We start from the raw sequence: 18,957 nt of genomic DNA, 5'->3' as shown, positions 1-18,957 counted from the left end.
TCCGACACAGGCATGGCACGCCTGCCCGGCAGGAATGGCAGCAGGTGCCAGGGGCTGGCAGCCCACCCTGAGCCTCCAGCCAGGCACCACAGCCAAGAGGTGAGCAGGCACTGGAGCCCCAGCACCATGCCCTGCTGCAGCCCCCAAGCTCAGCTGGCCACCCACCCCAGCACTGGCACCCAGCGTGGCATGCAGGCAGCAGGCGCTGCCCCAACCTGCCTGCCTGGTGCGTTGGCAGCGGGGATGCCACGGGCTTAGGGGCCCCACAAGGAATTCCCCAGCAGGGCTGCAGTGCCCAGCATGCCTCTCACCAAAGGAGGTCTGGATTTCACTGGAAAAGGATGGTCCAGAGGCAGAATTCCCTGGCCCAGGATGAATCCACACCCTGGCACATCACAGAGCTCCCCTGGACAAAGCCACCAGCACTGAAGAGGAACCAACCACCTCTGGTGCCACAGGGACCTACCAAGATGGGGGCTGCCACAGCTGTGGTGACCTGATCTTTCCCTGATGTCCCCTTTCTGAGCCCTTTTGGTCTTTGCCAACATTTTGGTCCTCTCCAGTGCCTTTTGGAGCACCCCAGCCCACACCCCTCACCACCACCCCCAAACCCACCCCACGTTTGGGGCTGTTTGGACAGGACCAGGATGTTCAGCACAAGCAGCTTTGCTCCATAATTATTTAATTATTAAGATTTAATATATTTAATAAAGGTGTAAAGCTATTTTGTGGCTTTAACTGCTGCCCAACCTCCGCCAGCGGGCACCAGGCGATGCAGCAGGGTGGGACTCCACAGCCTGGCACACACACGAGGGGCTGGGGATGCACTGGATAGGGGGCTGCAGCTGCTGAACCTCCTGCTGATGGTGGTCCATGGGTAACGCCCCCCGGGGATGGAAGAGGAGCTGGCTCAGGAGAGTGAGGCTACCCCAGGGGTTCAGCCCCAGCACGTTCCCAGCCTCGTATGCCCTGCCCTTGTGCCTCCGTCCCAGTTAAGGACTGGGAGAAACTGGTCAGCAAAGAGCAGCTGCTGGCACTAAGCAAGGCTGGCACTTGGGCGAGGGTTAGGGGGGATTAGCAGGGTAGGTCTGGGGTGCCCTACCCAGGGTTTGGGGTGCTCAGACCAAAGTCTTGGATGCCCTGCCCAGGTTTTGGGTCTCTCTGCCTGACACTCGATGTGCTCAGCCCAGGACTTGGAGTATCCTGCCTGGGGTCTGGGGTGCCCTGCCTGGACAAGGTTCTTTTCCCCTTGGGCCCCAGCTGCCCCAGGCCCGTGGCTCACAGCCCCCTGCCCACACGGTGGCCACCAGGCTCATGCTGCACAGACACTGCTCAGACACACACACAAGCCCTGCACGCCCACCGCACACCCAGGCCGCTCCCGTCTCCGGCTGGGCGCTGCCCCGTTAAGGCTGTCTCCGCCCCGATCCTGGCTGTCTCCGCCCCCTCCTATGGCTCACTCCGCCCATTTACGGCTGCCCCCGGCCGCGCGCCGGCTCTCGCCCCTCCCCTCTCGGCGGCTCGCTCCGAGGCCGCGGCGCCGCTATGGCCATGGCCGCCCGCCCCCCGTCGCCGCGCCGCGCCCGCTGCCTCCCTCCGCTGCCTGTCGTCGCCGTCCTCCTGCTCGTCCTGCTTCTGGCCGGGGCTCTCGGTGGGGCCCACGGTGAGTGGTGGCCTTCGCGGCGCGGCCCGCGCCGGCCACAACATGGCGGCGCGCCGCCCCGCCCCCGCCCGGCGCTGTGAGGGGGAACCAGGGAGTGGGGGGGGAGAACCGGGGAAGAACCGTGAGGGGAAGCGGGGATCGAATGGGAAAATCGGGGGAAGGAGACGATGCGGTGGGCTGAGGGGAGGGGTGGGGGAACAGAGGTGAGCCTGGGCCTGAGGTCGGCCCTCGGTGGTCCGCGGGGCCCGGGGTGAGATTTTGGGGAGGGCCTGTGGTGGGGGGAGGAGGTGCAAGGGGGTTTGGGGGACTGGAGGTGCCCCCCCAGGCTGTGAAGAGAGCCCTGAGGGATTTGGGGGCGGAGGGTGTCGGGGGGCAGGGTGGGCCCTGGAGGGGCAGAGGCGGATGGGGGGAGAAGGAATAAGAGGAGACCCATGGGGTGGGGGGCGCCTGGGAGGTGCGGAGGGGTCGCTGGAGACATCAAAGGCTTCCTGTGGCGTTGGGCCCCCCCCCCCGATGTGTTGGGCAGCAGAGAGCCCCTACGGCGGGGGTCGAGCCCAGCCGTGGGGGGCTCACAGAGGTTTTTTTACCCTTTGGTGTGAAGGGGACACTTGAGGTTGTTTCGGGGGGCCTGCACCCCCCCCGCCCAGAGGGGACGGTTGTGTGTCTGGAGGGACAGCAGCAATTGGGGCTGGGGGCTGCAGTGGTGGAGGACTGCTCCCTGGAGGCTTTGGCATTGACTGGGATGAGAACTGTGAGACTTCCAACCCCTCCTCAGGAGATCATGAAGGGAACTGGAATTGATGGAGCAAGGAAGAACTGGGGGCCTGTCGGAGGGGGGAGGGGGCGCTGGGCACGTGGCTCACCGGGGGAGGATGTTTTGTGCCCCCAGGGGCTCAGTATGGGGCAGGTACTGGCAGGAAAGCTCAGCCCCAGGGTGGAAATTGCCATCCTGTTGTGGCTGATCCAGGGTCTGACCTCAGGAGCTTGGAGACCTCTTGCCATCAGCCTGGAGGACCTAGCCATGGGTCGGGGGCTTTGGCCACCCCCCTCAATGCACCAGAGGTGCTTCCTGTAGAGCCTCTTGGAATCCCTGGTGGTAGGGGGTGGGGTTTGTTATAAGCCACTTTTCCCAAAGCTGTGCTTCTGGATTGTCACAGCTGGGAATCTTTGGAGCAGGGAGAGCAGAGCCTTCCTTGGGGTCGTTTTGTCCTGTGGCAATCCCTTTTGCTTCACCTGGGAGGGTACAACCATGGCCACATCTGGGGGGGAGAGCAGGGCGGGTGGCAGCTCAGGCTCTCTCCCCAGACCCAAAGCATCCCCTTGGGGGGGTGGGGGGAGGCTTCTCCTGCATCTGAAGCTCCTGGATGCCCTCTCCCTCTGGCTATCAGGGCGATGGCTGCTTGTGTAACTGTGGTGCCTGTTCCAACAGGAACTACTCTTGAAACCTTGGTGGTTTGGTGTGTTTTTTTTTTTTTTCTTCTCCTCCCGAACCCTCTCACTGCTTGTTGGGTCTTAACCGACTGCCTGTTGGGAGCTGCCTGCAGATCTGGACTTGTTAGCTGCAGGAGGTGGCTGCAAACCCACCAGGGGCAGGAGGTTAGGGCTGTATCTGGGAGGCTTTTGCATAATCTGGTAGCACCAAAATGTGAGGGTTTGGGGTTTTGCATTGTTTGGTTTATTTTTTAGGTGAGTTTGGCTGAGCTTTGTTTGAACCTGATGCAAAATGCAGCCTCGGGAAGGTGTTTCAGGTTTTTCTGTGAAAAATGGCAAAGCAGGGCTGAATGAGACTGGTGTGTGCCTGCTCTCAGGCTTGCACCTCCTGGTTTATGTACAGCTATGATTAAAATAATAATAATAATAGTAAATAACTAAGGAGGAAAGAGCTAATTGACTGTGTGCAGCTCCTGGAGACTCAGCTGCCTCTCCATGCCTTTGATACTGAGCTCTCCAGGGCTATTGCTTCCTCTCAGGGGGTGGCTGTGCAGCAGTTTTTTGGTTCCTGCTGCCCAGTAAAAGGTGTGAGCTCAGCCTGGCCCCAGGGCACGAAGCCCACATGGTGGAGCTGGCTGCAAGGGGGGCAGGGAACTGGGGACTCCTCACCGGGAACTGTTTGCTGCTGGAGCAGCCATGATGCACGTTCCCTGCACTGCCTCTGCCAGCCAGGGCTGCCCTGGCTGCTTGTGCTTTCTACAAGGGAGCTGAACAGCTGCTCAGCTCAGAGCAGGCTTGGAAAAGCATCCTAGAAAAAAAAAAAAAAAAGCATCCTGGAAAAGCATTTCTGCAGTGCTGGGGAGCTCTGAACCTTTGTGTGCATCGGAAACAGAGTAGAAAACAAACCCAACCCAACCTCCCCTCCTCCTCCTCCCCTCCACACTCCTTCCTTTGCAAATAAAAGGAAAAGGCAAACGGAGCCCTCTGCAGTGATGCTGTTTGGCGGTTGCTTTGTTTTGCCTGCTCTTGAGTGAAGCAGAAGACCCTGGGGAGCAATTTCAGGCCAGCAGATTTGATTCTCAAGACCTGCTTCAAATATTTACTTGCTTAAATCAGGCACAAAAAAAAAAACCAAAACCAAAACCCAAAAAAAAACCCCAAAAAACAAAAAAAACCCACACATCCAAAACCCAAACCAAACCTCCACGTGGGCCATGAGTTATATCCTACAACTTTCCAAGAAAGACTCCTCTGACTGGAAATTAGAAACAGTGTCCAGCAGAGCATTCTTGAACTTCTTCAGCTCCTTGGCCAGACAGCTTGGGTTGGGTTTTTTCTCCCTCTCTCCCTGGGTACTCTGCTGCCTGCTGCCAGCAGTGGATGCTCCGGAAGGAGCTGTTGCAAAAGTAGCGAAGGCAGAACGTCAGTGCTCTGACAGCAGGCAAAGTTCACTGGGTGGTGACCAGTGGAAATATGTTCTCCACCACACAGCCAGTGTGGTTCTGTGGAGCAGACTGAGGAGGAGCTGCCTCCCCTCCAGGGAGGAAGCTGTGATGCGGATGAGAGGTTCGCTGGTGCCCAGCTTGCAGAGCCAGAGCCTTGGCTGTGCAGGGTGGGAGGCACCACTGCTCCTCCTGCCCCTGGCTTTCTGCTCTTGGATTGGGGACCCATGTGTTTATTTTCCCTAGAATCATAAAATGGGGTTGGATTGGAAGGGAACTTGAAGATCAGCCAGTGCCAGCCCCCTGCTATGGACAGGGACACCTCCCACCAGCCCAGGCTGCTCAAGGCCTCATCCAGCCTGGCCTTGAACACCTCTAGGGAGGGGGCAGCCACAACCTCCCTGGCAACCTGTTCCAGTGTCTCCCCACACTCACTGTCAAGGATTTCTTCATCTCCAGTCTTAGTCTCCCCTCTACCAGATCAAAACCATTCCCCCTTCTCCTGGCACTGCCAACCCTTGTCCCAAGTCCCTCCCCAGCTCTCCTGGAGTCCCTTCAGGTACTGGAAGGCTGCTCTGAGGTCTCCCTGGAGCCTTCTCTTCTCCAGGCTGGACAGCCCCAACTCTCCCAGCCTGTCCCCACAGGGGAGGTTCTTCAGCCCTCTAATCATATTTGTTGCCTCCTCTGGCCCCTCTCCATGTCCCTCTTGTGGTGAGGGCCCCAGAACTGGAGACAGTGCTGCAGGTGTGGTCTCAGCAGAGCAGAGGGGCAGAATCCCCTCCGTGTTCTGCTGACCTTTCCATCACAAAAAAAGGACTTCCCTGCACACTGAAGACACTCTACAAAGTACTTTCTGCCATCTGAGGGCTTTTTTGAAAGCAACCTGTGGTCTGCTGGGCACTGGGGCACAGCCTGAGGTGAAGCAGCTGCTTGTGTAGCCTCTGCAAACCCTGTACCAGCTGCCTGACAACACTTGGCATGACTTAGGAGCCTTGAAAACCATCAGCAACCACCTGGGCACCTACCTTGCCATGCAGCTGCCTTGCAGGACTTTCCCCCCACACACACAGCCCTGGCATGGTTTGGGTGGCTCCTAAACTGGTTTCCTACCAAGTTAAAACATGAAATAGGTGTCAGACCAGAGCCTGGAGAGGGAGTTGGGAGCCATATGGCTGTTTGCTGAGCTGAAGAACAACAGCAGCAGCAATGTCAAGGCTTCTGCTAATTAACCTATTAATGAAGAGGCTCCTGTCAGTTTTCACTCATTTGGAAGCTCTTCCTTTTTGTGTTGCTTCAGGAGAGGCAGGGAAAAAGTGAGAGGCTATTCTTGCTGCCTGTTGGGTTTCTCTTCCATCCAGGCTGTGTCTGCTCCTCAGCCATGTTCATGTTAGGTTCAAGCCTGGCCAGGGGACTGCAGCCAGCTTGAAAAAGTTGAGCTGCTTCTTTTCCAGCTTGCAACCCCCCTGCTATCGTTTGGAGCTTGCCTGAAAATGCTGCTTTTTGGTTGTTTGGTTTTTTTTTTTCCTACCACTGTGCAGCTAATTTTAACTCAGTTTCACTTAGCAGCAGCAGGTCAGGAGATTTCATAAGCAGCAGGAGGGAAGCAGAAGAGATACAAAAGTAGGAGGAGGAGTTGAGGGGCAGTGAGGTGTAGGAAAGAGGTCTGAGGTGGTGGTGCTGTGTCTGTGCTCACTTCTCAGAGATCCATGGAGTGCTTTGGGTTGGAAGAGACCTTAAAGATCATCCAGTTCCAAACCCCTGCTATGGGCAGGGACACCTCCCACCAGCCCAGGCTGTTCCAGGCACTCACAGAATGAGTTGGGTTGGAAGGGACCTTGAAGATCATTTTGGGATTAGACAATCTTCAATATTCCACCAGCCCAGGCTGTTCAAAGCCTCATCCAGCCTGGCCTTGAACACCTCTAGGGAAGAGACACCCACAGTCTCCCTGCGCAACCTGTTCCAGTGTCTCCCCAGTCTCGCTCTCCAGAATTCCCTCCTCATCTCCAGTCTCAATCTCCTCTCCTCAAGCTTCAATCCATCCCCACTCCTCCTATCACAATCCAGCTCTGGAGTGAGAACAAAGCCTTGCTCTGAGGACCTGCAGCTCCATGCTGGGCTTGTTTGAACAGCTCCTTTAAAGGGCTGGGGCTGCCTCTGAGCAGGATGTCAGGAGGAGGCCACTGAGCAGACAGCGCCCAGCTTGCTGCCAGCTCCTGTAGCACCTTTCCTGCAGACTCATCCCCAGGCATTCCAGGAGGGGGGTCCTGGCTGCCCCAACTCCTCTGTGCTGCTCTTTTGTCCTCCTGTGCCTCCTCTGTTCTCTCCATCCCAGGCAGTTGATGAAGTGGATTCCAGCTTCTGCTCACCAGGAGCTTTTCTTCCTGAACAAAAAGAATACTGCTGGCAGGACAAATGCTTCCATTTGCTCCTGACTCCTCTTGCTTTAGAATCAGAGAATTGATTGGGTTGGAACCTTTAAAACTATCCAGTCCAGTGTCAACCCAGCACTACCACAGGGTTCTTGGGCACCTCCAGGGATGGAGACTCCTACTGGGGCAGCCTGTTCCAGCCCCTGACCACTCTTGCAGGACAGAAGTTGTTCCTCATAGCCAACCTCAACCTCCCATGGGGCAATTTGAGGCCACTTCCTCTTTTTCTGTCACCTGATAGTAGGGAGAAGAGACCAAGCCCCACCTCACTTCAGCCTCCTGCCCATAGCTCTGAGCTCTGGCATCCCTTTCAGTCTGATCCATGCTGTGATTCCATGATCACAGATAAGGATCTTCTCCTCCTGGCCCTGCCCTGGGCTCTGGTGTCCAAGCTTGCAAGAAAATTTGATGTCTGTTTTAATTCTTCCATTGAAACTGAGCAGACCCAACCAGCTCCTCTGCTTCCCTGCTCAGAGGGATGCTTGGTTTCAGGCCAGCTGCCTCAGTCAGAAGTGTTTCCCAAACCAGTTTTGGTGCCTTGATGTCTTCTGATTCCTTCTGAGCCTCTGGAAGCAAAACTGCTGCAAGCCCAAATGTTGGGTTTGAGAGCCTGGAAATGAGTGTGACAAGAACAAAACTCAGCTCTGCTCTCTCTAAATCAAGCTGAGATGAGTCTAGGTGGAGAAATGTGTGGTAGAAATGGTTTTAATGGAGAGAGGAGGAAGAAATTGTTCAGAGTGAGGGTGGGGAGAGCCTGGAACAGGCTGCCCAGGGAGGCTGTGGAGTCTCCATCTCTGGAGATTCCAAACCCACCTGGATGTGTTCCTATGTGACCTGCTCTGGCAGGGGGCTTGGACTGGATGATCTCCAGAGGTCCTTTCCAACCCCTACCCTTCTGTGATTCTGTGATCTAGTTCCACCTCATCCCTGGAGGTGTTCAGGGCCAGGCTGGATGAGGCCTTGAGCAGCCTGGGCTGGTGGGAGGTGTCCCTGCCCATGGCAGGGGGTTGGAACTGGATGAGCTTTGAGGTCCCTTCCAACCCAACCCACTCCATGGATCTCTGAATCCATTCAGCAGTCAGACTGGGGAGGGTTAACCTTGGTGCTCATCTCCCTCCAGACACCTCTGCAGGCTCTCTCCACCTGCCAGCCCATTTCTGCTGCGGGTAGCTGCACGCTGCTGGAGCCCTCCAGGGAGGCTGAAAAGCTCTGATGAAAGCTGGAGACAAACCTCAGCTGCTAAACAAGCCCCACCCTTCTCCTTGACATTGTTGTCTCTGCTCTTTGTTCCCTCAGACTCCATTCCTGGGGATTTGCTTCCAGGCAGCTTGAGAAAAGCACAAAGACAGCTGGGAAGGGGGGAAAAAATGTGGGAATCTGCCTTGGAGTTTCTCCTTTGCTCCTTACCCAAATCATTTTGGTGGAGAGTAGGCAAGGAGCCAAGAGTTTGTTTGACCCAAGGTGGTGTCTGGAATCAGGAAGGGGCCTGATCCAGCTGGGTGCAGAGCTCCTGGCTCCTGTGCTGCCTTTGAATTTGGTTTGGTTTAGCATCTGCCAACCTCCTGTGGCCTCCCACCAGCTGGAAGTGGTTGCCCCTTGCTAACCTGTGGTGTGCAGCAAGTTCTGCATGGGACAGCAATGTGGCCAAGAGGGCATCCTGGAGTGCATCAGGAACAGTGTGGCCAGCAGGGATGGGGAGGTTCTGCTGCCCCTCTGCTCTGCTGAGACCACAGATGGAATGCTGTGTCCAGTTTGGGGCTCCCCAGTTCAAGAGAGGCAGGGATCTGGTGGAGAGGGTCCAGTGGAGGCTCCAAGGATGATTGGAGGCCTGGAACATCTCTGCTGTGAATAGAGGCTGAGAGCCCTGGGGCTGTTTGGTCTGGAGGGGAGAAGGCTGAGAGGAGATCTGATCAGTGTCTGTGAATATCTGAGGGCTGGGGGTCAGGATGAAGGTGCCAGGCTCTGGTTGGTGGTGCCAAGTGAGGGTGCTGGAGGCCTGGAGCAGGCTGCCCAGAGAGGTTGTGAAGTCTCCTTCTGTGGAGAGCTTCCAACCCCCCTGGCTGTGTTCCTGTGTGCCCTGCCCTGGGCACTCCTACTCTGGCAGGGGGTTGGACTGGATGGTCTCTGGAGCTCTCTTCTAACCCCTGCCCTTCTGTGGTTCTTTGGTGCAGCTGAGGAAGCCTGGAGAGTACTGGGGTGAAATCCAGGCTGGCATTTGGAGTCATTGCTGTTTCCAGTCAGAGCTCTGCCCCTAGGTTGGGTTGCGAGTGGATCTGGGTGGAATCCAGCCTGGTCTGCAGGGGTGACTTGGGTCATCCCTGCTGGTGATTGCAACAGGAGCAGGTAAAGGGCTGGCTGCACACTCATCTTCTGGAGAGGTTCCCCTGCTTCCATGTGGTGTTTTTTGCTCAGCCTGGGTTCTTGCACACCTGAAACCCTGACTGGCATGGAATGGGTTGGGTTGGAAGGCACCTGAGAAGTCTTCCGGTTCCAGCCCCACTGCCATGGGCAGGGATGTGTTTGAGCATTTGCTTTGCAGAGGCTTTGATGGAGGTGGTCTTGATTTGATTTATTCAGCACTGGGGAGGTCACAGCTGGAATCCTGGGGTCAGTTTGGGGTCCCTCACTGCCAGAAGGACATTGAGGAGCTGGAGCAGGGCCAGAGAAGGGCAACAAAGCTGGGGAAGGGTGTGGAGAACAGGGCAGGGGAGGAGCAGCTGAGGGAGCTGGGGGTGTTCAGCCTGGAGAAGAGGAGGCTGAGGGGAGACCTTCTGGATCTCTGCAGCCCCCTGCAAGGAGGTTGGAGTGAGGTGGGGGTTGGGCTCCTCTGCCAAGGAACTAAGGGATAGGATGAGAGGAAATGACCTAAAATTGTGGCAGGGGAGGTTGGGGTTGGCCATGAGGAGCAATTTCTGCCCTGCAAGAGTGGCCAGGGGTTGGAACAGGCTGCCCAGGGAGGTGCTGGAATCCAAGAACTGTGTGGCCATGGCACCTGGGGATGGGGTTTGGTGGCCATGGTGGAGCTGGGTTGCTGGTTGGCCTGGATGCTCTTGGAGGGCTTTCCCAAGCCTTGTGTGATCCCTGCAGCCCTGACCTGCCTCTGCTCCGACTGCAAGCAAGCCAACTCCACCTGTGAGACCGACGGCGCTTGCATGGTCTCCGTCTTCAACCTGGATGGGGTCAAACACCACGTCAGGACCTGCATCCCTGAGGCCAAACTGATCCCTGCTGGGAAACCTTTCTACTGCCTGAGCTCTGAGGACCTGCGCAACACTCACTGCTGCTACTCTGACTTCTGCAACAAGATTGATCTGATGGTTCCCAGCGGTGAGTGGAGCAAGCTGGAAGCAAAACTGCAGCCAGGGAGGAAGTGCCTGCCTGGGACTGGGAATTCTCAGGCTTCTCAGCCCTGCTTTCATTCCTGGTTGAGTGCTGGGTTTGTTGCTTTGGTTTGTGAAAGTGTTAAGCAGCAGCAAAAGTGCTTCAGATTCCAGTGTGGTGGTGGTTGAACTCCCCTCTGGCTGACAGAATGCCACTAGGGAATGAGGTTGGACCCTAGGGTACAGGACAAGCTGACAAAGTGCCACCAGGGGATGAGGCTGGACTCTGGGTTATAGGAGAAGCTTCCAAGGTTTAGGGTTCTTTACAGTTTTTACTGCACTCAGCAGTTCCACGTTTGAAGTCTTCTCCCAGCCTCCTCAGCCCCACTGCTGGCTCCCTCAGGCTCCTGAAAGCAGCAGCAGCTGTCAGCAGCTAAGTGGAAGCTTCTGCTGTGATCAGAGCATGGTCCATGTCCCCTGGGCACAGCTCTGATCCCTGTCCTGCCAGGGAGTTGGGCCACATCCTGCCTTTTATCACCTGGAGTCACTTTTCCTTCACCTGGGCCTCAGAGCTTTTCAGTGATGAGCCACAAGCATGAGAATGTGGCAGCAGCTTCAGAGGGAAGTGTGTGGGGTGGATCCACAAAGAGGATGCAGCCCTGCCTTTGAGTGAGGGTGTGGGAAATGTCTGCTGCTCTCTGATTCCCGGGACACAGAGGGCACCTGGTGCCTCCTCACACCATGTCTGGGCTGTTCCTAAGGCTGCAGGCAGGCTGCACTATTCCCTTCCCCTTGGCTGCAGTGGGGAGGTCTCCTCTGTTCTGAAGAAGGCAAATCATTGTCTTCAGTGGCTGTTAGAAGGCAGAGAGGGAGAACTGAGTCCTTGCTTGGCTGGTTGGGTTTTCTCTCACTTGGAGAGTTCAGGTGGAAGGTAAAATGATCAGGGATTGCAGGGTTGGAGACCCCCAAGGATCCTCTGGGCCAACCCTTTGAGGTGACCCTGAAGTGGCATCACTTCAACCACGGAATGCAAGAGGCTCCACCAGGCCCTTACAGCGAGCAAGTGCCAGTAACCCCTGATCTGGAGGCTTTTAGCTGTGGTTTGCCTGCCTGCTGCCTTGAGCCAGTCCCATGTTGATGCTGTCACTTGCTGTGTCCTCTGCCATCCTGGAACAGCTAAAATTGTCCAGAATAATTAAAAGCCCAGAAGTGAGTCCTTAATGAAGGCTGCGGCTGGAGTCGTCGCTTGCTAAAAGTGGCTGTTTGCCTTCTCCCTTTCCTGTCAAGGACACCTGAAAGATAATGAACCCCCATCGAGCTGGGGTCCTGTGGAGCTGGTGGCAGTGATTGCTGGCCCTGTCTTCCTGGTCTCTGTGGTCATGATCGTTGTGGTCTTCGTCTTTCATCACCACCAACGAGTCTACCACAACCGCCAGCGGCTGGACATGGAGGACCCCTCCTGTGAAATGTGCCTCTCAAAGGACAAGACCCTGCAGGACCTGGTTTATGATCTCTCCACCTCTGGCTCTGGTTCAGGTACTCAGATCTGAAATGGAGATGGAGTGGCCTGTGGTGGCCTCCTGGTTGCCTCACCAGCCTGTACAGGTTGCCCTGGTATGAGTCATGGGGAGGGGAGGGTTCTAAATTCCACCCTGCAGCCACAGCCCCAGGTCTGGTCGGGGCAGGAGTTCAACCCCTCCTGAGCTGCTGGTGTGCAAAGAGCATAGAGTGGGTTGGGTTGGAAGGTCCCTTGAAGACCATCTGGCTCCAAACCCCCTGCCACCAGCCCAGGTTGCTCAAGGCCTCATCCAGCCTGGCCTTGAACACCTCCAGGGAGGGGACAACCACAGCCTCCCTGAGCAGCCTGTTCCAGTGTCCCCACCCTCACTGGAAAGAATTTCTTCCTTCTCTCCAGTCTCAGTCTCCCCTATTCCATTGCCCCTCATCCTGGCACTCCCAGCCCTTCTCCAGACTCCCTCCCCAGCTCTCCTGGGCCACTGCAAGGCTGCCCTAAGCTCTCCCTGGAGCCTTCTCTCCAGTCTGAACAACCCCAACCCTCCCAGCCTGTCCCCACAGCGGAAGTTCTCCAGCCCTCTGCTCATCTGGGTGGCCTCCTCTGGCCCCTCTCCAGCAGCTCCACGTCCTGATGGTGCTGGACAGAGTGCTGCAGGTGGGACCTGAGCCGAGCAGAGGATCTGTGATGCCCCCTGCTGCTGCTGCTCTCACTCCTCCTCCTCTCACTCCGCCTCCCGGTCCCCCGCAGGGCTGCCGCTGTTCGTGCAGCGCACTGTGGCTCGCACCATCGTCCTGCAGGAGATCATCGGCAAAGGTCGCTTCGGGGAGGTGTGGCGTGGCAGGTGGCGTGGAGGGGATGTGGCTGTCAAGATCTTCTCCTCCCGGGAGGAACGTTCCTGGTTCAGGGAGGCAGAGATCTACCAGACGGTGATGCTGCGGCACGAGAACATCCTGGGCTTCATCGCTGCAGACAACAAAGGTAGCGGCACCTGGGGGCTGGGGGCAGCCTGCAGCCTGCCCCCCTCTGCTGCCTTACTTCCCCTGGGCTCACACTGAAGTGGTTCAAGAAGGCTGTCAGAGTGCTCTGCAAACAGCTGCCTGCTGGAAGGCTTCTCAGCCAAAAGTGGGAGGTGGCTGCTGGTGCCAAGTGGAGCTTCAGCTGAGCCCTGCAGGGCTGTGCTTGGCCTTAAGCTTCAGAGAAGCATGGAATGGGTTGGCTTGGACGGGGCCTTAAGGATCAGCCAGTTCCAACCCCCCTGCCATGGGCAGGGACACCTCCCACCATCCCAGGCTGGAAAGGACCTTGAAGATCATCTAGTTCGTGACAGGGGGCTTGAAACTAGATGATCTTCAATCTTCCACCAGCCCAGATTGCTCAAGGCCTCATCCAGCCTGGCCCTAAACACCTCCAGGGAGGGGACATCCACAGCCTCCCAGGGCAACTTGTTCCAGTGTCTCCCCACCCTCACTCTACAGAACTTCCTCCTCATCTCCAGTCTCAATCTTCCCTCCTTACCACTTCACCTTATTTACCCAGGTTGTCTGTGGAGCTGCAGCCTTACCCAGCAGCTCTCCTCTGTCCCAGCAAAGAGAGGGTACAGGTTGCTGGGTGGGTTCCCAGATTGCTTTGGGTTGAAAGGGCCCCCCCAGGCTCATCCTGTACAACCCCTGCAGGCATCAGGGGCACCTCCAGCTAGAGCAGGCTGCCCAGGACCACAGCAAGGCTGATCTCCAGGGACAGAGGCTCAGCCACATCCCTGGGCAATCTGTGCCAGGCTTTCCCCACTGGACAGGTGTCTGCTGTCCCCAGGCTGTCCCTGTGTGACACAGCCTCTTCCCTGCTGCAGATAATGGCACCTGGACCCAGCTGTGGCTTGTCTCTGACTACCATGAGCATGGATCCCTCTTCGACTACCTGAACCGCTACACAGTGACCATTGAGGGCATGATCAAGCTGGCCCTGTCTGCCGCCAGTGGCCTGGCACACCTCCACATGGAGATTGTGGGCACTCAGGGTAAGAGCAGAGTTCAAAAAAGGTGAGGGGGAGGTTCTGGGTGAGTGGTTGGGCTTGATGATCTCAAAGGTCTCTTCCAACCTCAGGCGGTTCAGGAAGGACAGAGGTTTGCTGGAGAGGGCACAGCAAAGGGCTGCAAAGATGCTGAGGGGAGTGGAACAGCAGCATCAGTGTCTGCCCACCCTCACTGCCTGCTCACCCTCACTACCAAGCATTTCTTCCTCCTCTCCAGTCTCAATCTCTCCTCTTCCAGCTCGAAGCCATTGCCCTTTGTCCTAGCACTCCAAGTACTTGTCAGAAGTCCTTTCCCAGCTCTCCTGTGGCCCCTTCGGGCACTGGGAGGCTGCTTGCTTCGAGCCAGCAGCAAAGTAGGTTAGCCCTGCTCTAGCTCCTGCCGCTTACATCAGCCTCTCCCAGCCCTGGCCTAAAATTGGTGCTGCTTGGGTGGGATGTGAGTGCAGGCAGCAGAATTAGAAACTCCTTCTGTGTGCTGTGCTGGGTCTGGTGGAGCTGAAGTCCCTCTCGAGGCCTCTGCCTGCTACTGCAGCAGCAAGAGCCCAAGCAGGGCCCTTGTAGGGCTCTCAGCACCCTGCAGCTCTACTGCAGATCCAAACAGGCAAACCTGTTGCAAGCCTGTGAGTCGCCAGCAGCCTGCAACCTGCCGCTGCCTCTGCACCAGTCTGGCTGAGGGGTGGCACCAGGCCTTCACCCCCCCAACCACCACCACCACCACTGCTTGTTCTGCTCTGTTAGGAAAGCCTGGAATTGCTCACAGGGACTTGAAGTCCAAGAACATCCTGGTGAAGAAGAATGGCACCTGTGCCATTGCTGACCTGGGCCTGGCCGTGCGGCACGACTCGGTGACGGACACCATCGACATTGCCCCCAACCAGAGGGTGGGCACCAAACGGTAGGAGGAGGAGGATGGCTTTGGCCAGGGCTTGCGGGGCACTGGGAATGCCCTGAGGAGGGCCTCTTTGGGCACTGGTGAAATTCACAGACTGCATTGGGTTGGAAGGGACCCTCCAAGGTCGTCTGTCTTGAGCAAGCCTTTCGCTGAGTGTTGTGCCCAGACTGGTGTTTAAGGGACTTTGGTCCTTTCATCTCCAGGTGCCACCCAGCACCAGGCAGCTGGTAGCAGACTTGCCCAGGAGCTTGGCATTTTCTTGGGTGTCACTGACTGGAACTTTTGAATGTTTTCACCTCTTTCCCAACCTGCTTTTCTCTTTTTTGAGTTCTTTTCTTCACTCTGTTAGGCCACGAGGCCTCATTCTGCTCTGACTGAGGCTGAGCTGAGCAGGGTTGTGTCTGCTGGGAGTGCTGTGTAGGGAAAACCTCTCTAAACTGCCATCTTGCTCCCTTCCTGCAGGTACATGGCCCCTGAAGTCTTGGATGAAACCATCAACATGAAGCATTTTGACTCCTTTAAATGTGCTGACATCTACGCCTTGGGCTTGGTCTATTGGGAGATTGCTCGGAGGTGCAATGCAGGAGGTAATGCCCTTGGTGTGCCCATGCTGGCAGTGTGTATTGCTCCTGGGCATCCCACCTTTGGTGTTCCTGGCCATGGATTCATGGAGTGGTTTGGGTTGGAAGGCACCTTAAAGATCAGCCAGTTACAGCCCTGCTGCCATGGGCAGGGAGACCTTCTTCCAGCCCAGGTTGCTCAAGGCCTCATCCAGCCTGGCCTTGAACACCTCCAGGGAGGGGGCAGCACCTTCAGAGAGGGGTTTTATGTTCCTGAACTGTGAGGGACCCTGGAGAGCAGGGCCATGGGAGGCTGTCCTGTGAGCTGTTTCCAAGGGAGTTAGCAGAAGTGCCTCACTGTTGAGACTGGCCCCACATGGAGAGGTGGGGGGGGGTTAGTGCCCTGCCTGGGGGCTGGTGTCCCTCTGGATGCATTGGTGCCAATCTGGTGAGTGACTCCTTCCCTTCAAGCAGTGCCCTGACCCAGCCAGCTGCCAACCAGAGCTGCCTGTGGCAGTCCTGCTGCCTTTGGCTCAGCCTGGGTCTGGTGGCCCTGACTGTGTGCTGGGAGGGCCTCTCAGCACTCTGACTCTGCTCCAGTTTGGGCAGCTGCATTTTGTGTGAACTCCAACCCCAGATCCTTCCTCTCTTTCTAAATCACTGCAGAGCTGTTGACGCATCTCAGCCGTGACACGGAGCCCAAGCTGGCACCAGGCTGCCTTCAGCAGGCGGTGGTGGTGCTGCTGATACCTCCTGCCAGGGGCTGCATTTTCCCTTCTCTGCCTTGCAGGTATCCATGAGGAGTATCAGCTTCCCTACTACGACTTGGTGCCCTCTGACCCATCCATTGAGGAGATGAGGAAGGTTGTGTGTGACCAGAAACTGCGACCCAATATCCCCAACTGGTGGCAAAGCTACGAGGTAAGGGTTGGCTGCCATGGATTGATGGAATGGGGCTGGGTTGGGTTGGGTTGGAAGGGACCTTAAGGATCTGCCAGTTCCAACCCCCTGCCATGAGCAGGGACAGCTCCCACCAGCCCAGGTTGCTCAAGGCCTCATAGAATGAGTTGGCTTTGCCCATGGGAGGGGGCTTAGAACTGGATGATCTTCAATCTTTCACCAGCCCAGGCTGCTCAAGGCCTTATCCACCCTAGCTTTGAACATCTCCAAGGAGAGGGCCGCCACAACCCTTCTCTAATCTCAAACCATTGCCCCTTGTCCTGTCACCACAACCCCTTCTCAACAGCCCCTCCTCAGCCTTCCTGGAGGTCCCCTTCAGATATTGAAATGCAGCTCTAAGGTCTCCCTGAAGCCTTCTCTTCTCCAGCACCAACTCTCTCAGCCTGTGCCCACAGGAGAGGTTCTCCAGCCCTCTGACCATCTTAATGGCTCTATTTTGTACCTGCTCCAGCAGGTCCATGTCCTTCTTGTGTTGAGGGCCCCCTAGCTACACCCAGCCTTGCAGGCGAAGCCTCCTCAGAGCAGAGCAAAGGGGCAGCATCCCCTCTCTCCATCTCTGGCAATGGCCTTGGCTGCCATTGGCCTTCGGGGCTGCCAGTGCCCATTGCCAGCTCCTGCCCAGCTTCTCCCTCACCAGCATCCCCAAGTCCTTCTCTGCAGGGCTGCTTTCAACCTCATCACCCCCTCAGCCTGGGCTGATACCACAGAACTGTAGAATCATTAAGGCAGGACGGGACCTTTAAGTCCAACCATAACCCAACTCCTACTGCCCAGGGCTGCCCTTCACCTTACCGTCCCTCACAAGACTCTCCTCAGCACACTCCCCCATCCTGCCCTGCTCCCTCTGAATGCCATCCTTGTCCTTCAGAGGGGATGGTGAGGAGGAGAGCCCCTGACTGGTGGCCTTGTTTCCGGGACAGGCTCTGCGGGTGATGGGCAAGATGATGCGGGAGTGCTGGTATGCCAATGGCGCCGCGCGCCTCACCGCCCTGCGCATCAAGAAAACCCTCTCACAGCTGAGTGTCCAGGAGGATGTGAAAATCTAGGTCCTGAGCCTCCTCCCCTACCCCCCAGCCTCCTACAGCAGGAGGAAACTGCACAACAGCTGCCATGCTAGAGTTGTGATGGAGGCCCTACCTCGTATTTCTACCCAACCTACTGCTACCGACCCGGCGGCTTCAGCTGGCAGGCTGCTAGGTGGGGTGCCCAGAGCCTCTCGAGTTGCTCTCTCTGCCCTGCCTGGGTAGGAAAAAATCAGAACCCTTTTGGATGATCACCTCCTGATGGCGTGAAGACTTGAGAGGGACTTCACCTGAGGGATCTCAGCCATGATTGTAACTCTTTGTTTCTTTAACAGAAATCCCTTCTGACCTCAAGCACCCATGGCTGGGGCCGGGCTCTGCCCAGTGCTGGGAGCAGGAAAAGGGGAGAAGGGACTGGGAAAGGATGTTTTGGGGGGTTATTTTTGGGTTTGGTTTATTTTTTCCCATGCTCTGAGGATGTTCTTTATTTTTCCAGAGACCAGCAGGTGAAATGCAGGAGAAAAAAGAGCAAACCACACACACAAAGTTTGTAAAACAACTGAACAAATGGTGCTCCCTTCCCAGAGGCTGAGCCTGAGCAGTTGATCAGCTTCACAAAAAACATTTCCCTCCTTGGGTTTATTTTTTTTTGTTTGTTTGTTTGTTTCCTTAAGCTTGAACTCTCCCAGGTGGCCCCAGAGCACCCTGCCCAGCCTTGGTGCCTGCATGCTTGGGGTGCCCCTGAGCTCGTTGCCTCCTCCCAGTGCTACTCAGTGTCACACCCTCCCCTCGCCCCCAGGTGGCTCCTCTCTCTTTGTGCTTTCTGTGCATGTGCAAATCTCAAGTGTGCCCTCTGCTGAGCTGTGCTCTCCTTGGTGAGCTCTGAGCCTTGTCTAGCTTGGACAGGCTGCTCCCAACCTGCCCCATGGCTCTCTTTTGGGTGCTGTCACCTTGCTGTCCCCATCAGGTTGCCTCACTGCCACCCCCACCCCTCCTCTTCCCTGTTTTTTTAAGACAAAACAAATGAGGAATTGTCTTTGCTCCTGGAATCCAGGGGTTGGAGGTTGAGGATTTTTTTGTTGTCTTGAGCCCCTGGAGTTTGTAATTTTTGGTAGAAGTCTGAGGTGGGAGGAGATGCCATGGAGCTGGAATGTGTTGGCTGCAGGGACTCCAGGCCCTAGGGACATGCAGGAGAACCTTCTCTAAGGAAGGAAATTCCCAAATCTACCATCCAGGCACCCCCAGCAACGTGAGGCTAACCCATGGGGTGCTCTGCATCTCCCAAGAGGCACCTGGCAGGACCTGGTTGTGGCGCTGGGAACTGATGTCCAACTTTTTCCTATCCATATATAAATATCTCCTGGTCTGGAAGTAGCTGTGCATAGCTGGGGGGGATGTGGGAAGGTGGGGAACTGCATGACTTTTCTTTTGATGAAATGCTGAGTCAGGGTGAAGCAGAGTTAGGTTTGACTGCTATCTGCAGCTGGACCTGGCAGAAATAGGAAGGAGGTGAGGGCTTGGGACTGCTGTTCTGGTGGCAGCACCTCAGACAGGCTGGGATGTGTTTGGTAGCAGCATCCCAGGTAGGTTTGGATGTGCTGGTGGCAGTACCCCAGGCAGGCTGGGATGTGCTGGTGGCAGTAGTTGAGGCAGGTTCAGATGTGTTGGTGGCAGCAGCTCAGGCAGGCTG

General features: G+C 56.6%; 1 protein-coding gene across 8 annotated transcripts; it reads left to right on the top strand.

Annotated features, from left to right (window-relative positions):
• The first annotated feature begins 10,090 nt into the window (after window positions 1-10,090).
• On the top strand, window positions 10,091-17,291 carry ACVR1B (activin A receptor type 1B). Of its 8 annotated transcripts, XM_054397099.1 has the most exons (9): window positions 10,091-10,295; window positions 11,576-11,818; window positions 12,481-12,485; window positions 12,692-12,782; window positions 13,651-13,818; window positions 14,572-14,728; window positions 15,188-15,312; window positions 16,076-16,206; window positions 17,166-17,291. In XM_054397099.1, the coding sequence occupies exons 1-9, from the start codon at window positions 10,121-10,123 to the stop codon at window positions 17,289-17,291; spliced, it is 1,221 nt and encodes a 406-aa protein (XP_054253074.1). In that variant the 5' UTR covers window positions 10,091-10,120. The 8 variants fall into 8 exon arrangements, with proteins under 8 accessions (XP_054253074.1, XP_054253075.1, XP_054253077.1 ...); XM_054397097.1 differs by lacking the exon at window positions 12,481-12,485 and having other exon boundaries at window positions 10,106-10,295; window positions 11,576-11,824; window positions 12,552-12,782; XM_054397098.1 differs by lacking the exon at window positions 12,481-12,485 and having other exon boundaries at window positions 10,106-10,304; window positions 11,588-11,824; window positions 12,552-12,782.
• Window positions 17,292-18,957: the final 1,666 nt, after the last annotated feature.

This window comes from Indicator indicator, chromosome 41 (genome assembly GCF_027791375.1).
Source record: "Indicator indicator isolate 239-I01 chromosome 41, UM_Iind_1.1, whole genome shotgun sequence".
NCBI classification, from domain to species: Eukaryota; Metazoa; Chordata; class Aves; order Piciformes; family Indicatoridae; genus Indicator; species Indicator indicator.
The sequence above is the reverse complement of the archived record's forward strand: the minus strand, read 5'-3'. Positions and strand labels throughout refer to the sequence as shown.

Excerpts from the sequence above, each read along its gene's own strand:
- ACVR1B (XM_054397097.1), top strand. The coding sequence starts at position 10,121 with ATGGTCTCCGTCTTCAACCTGGATGGGGTCAAACACCACGTCAGGACC. Across the intron at positions 11,825-12,551 it reads CACCTCTGGCTCTGGTTCAG|GGCTGCCGCTGTTCGTGCAG; the intron begins GTACTCAGATCT and ends GGTCCCCCGCAG. Across the intron at positions 12,783-13,650 it reads CATCGCTGCAGACAACAAAG|ATAATGGCACCTGGACCCAG; the intron begins GTAGCGGCACCT and ends TCCCTGCTGCAG.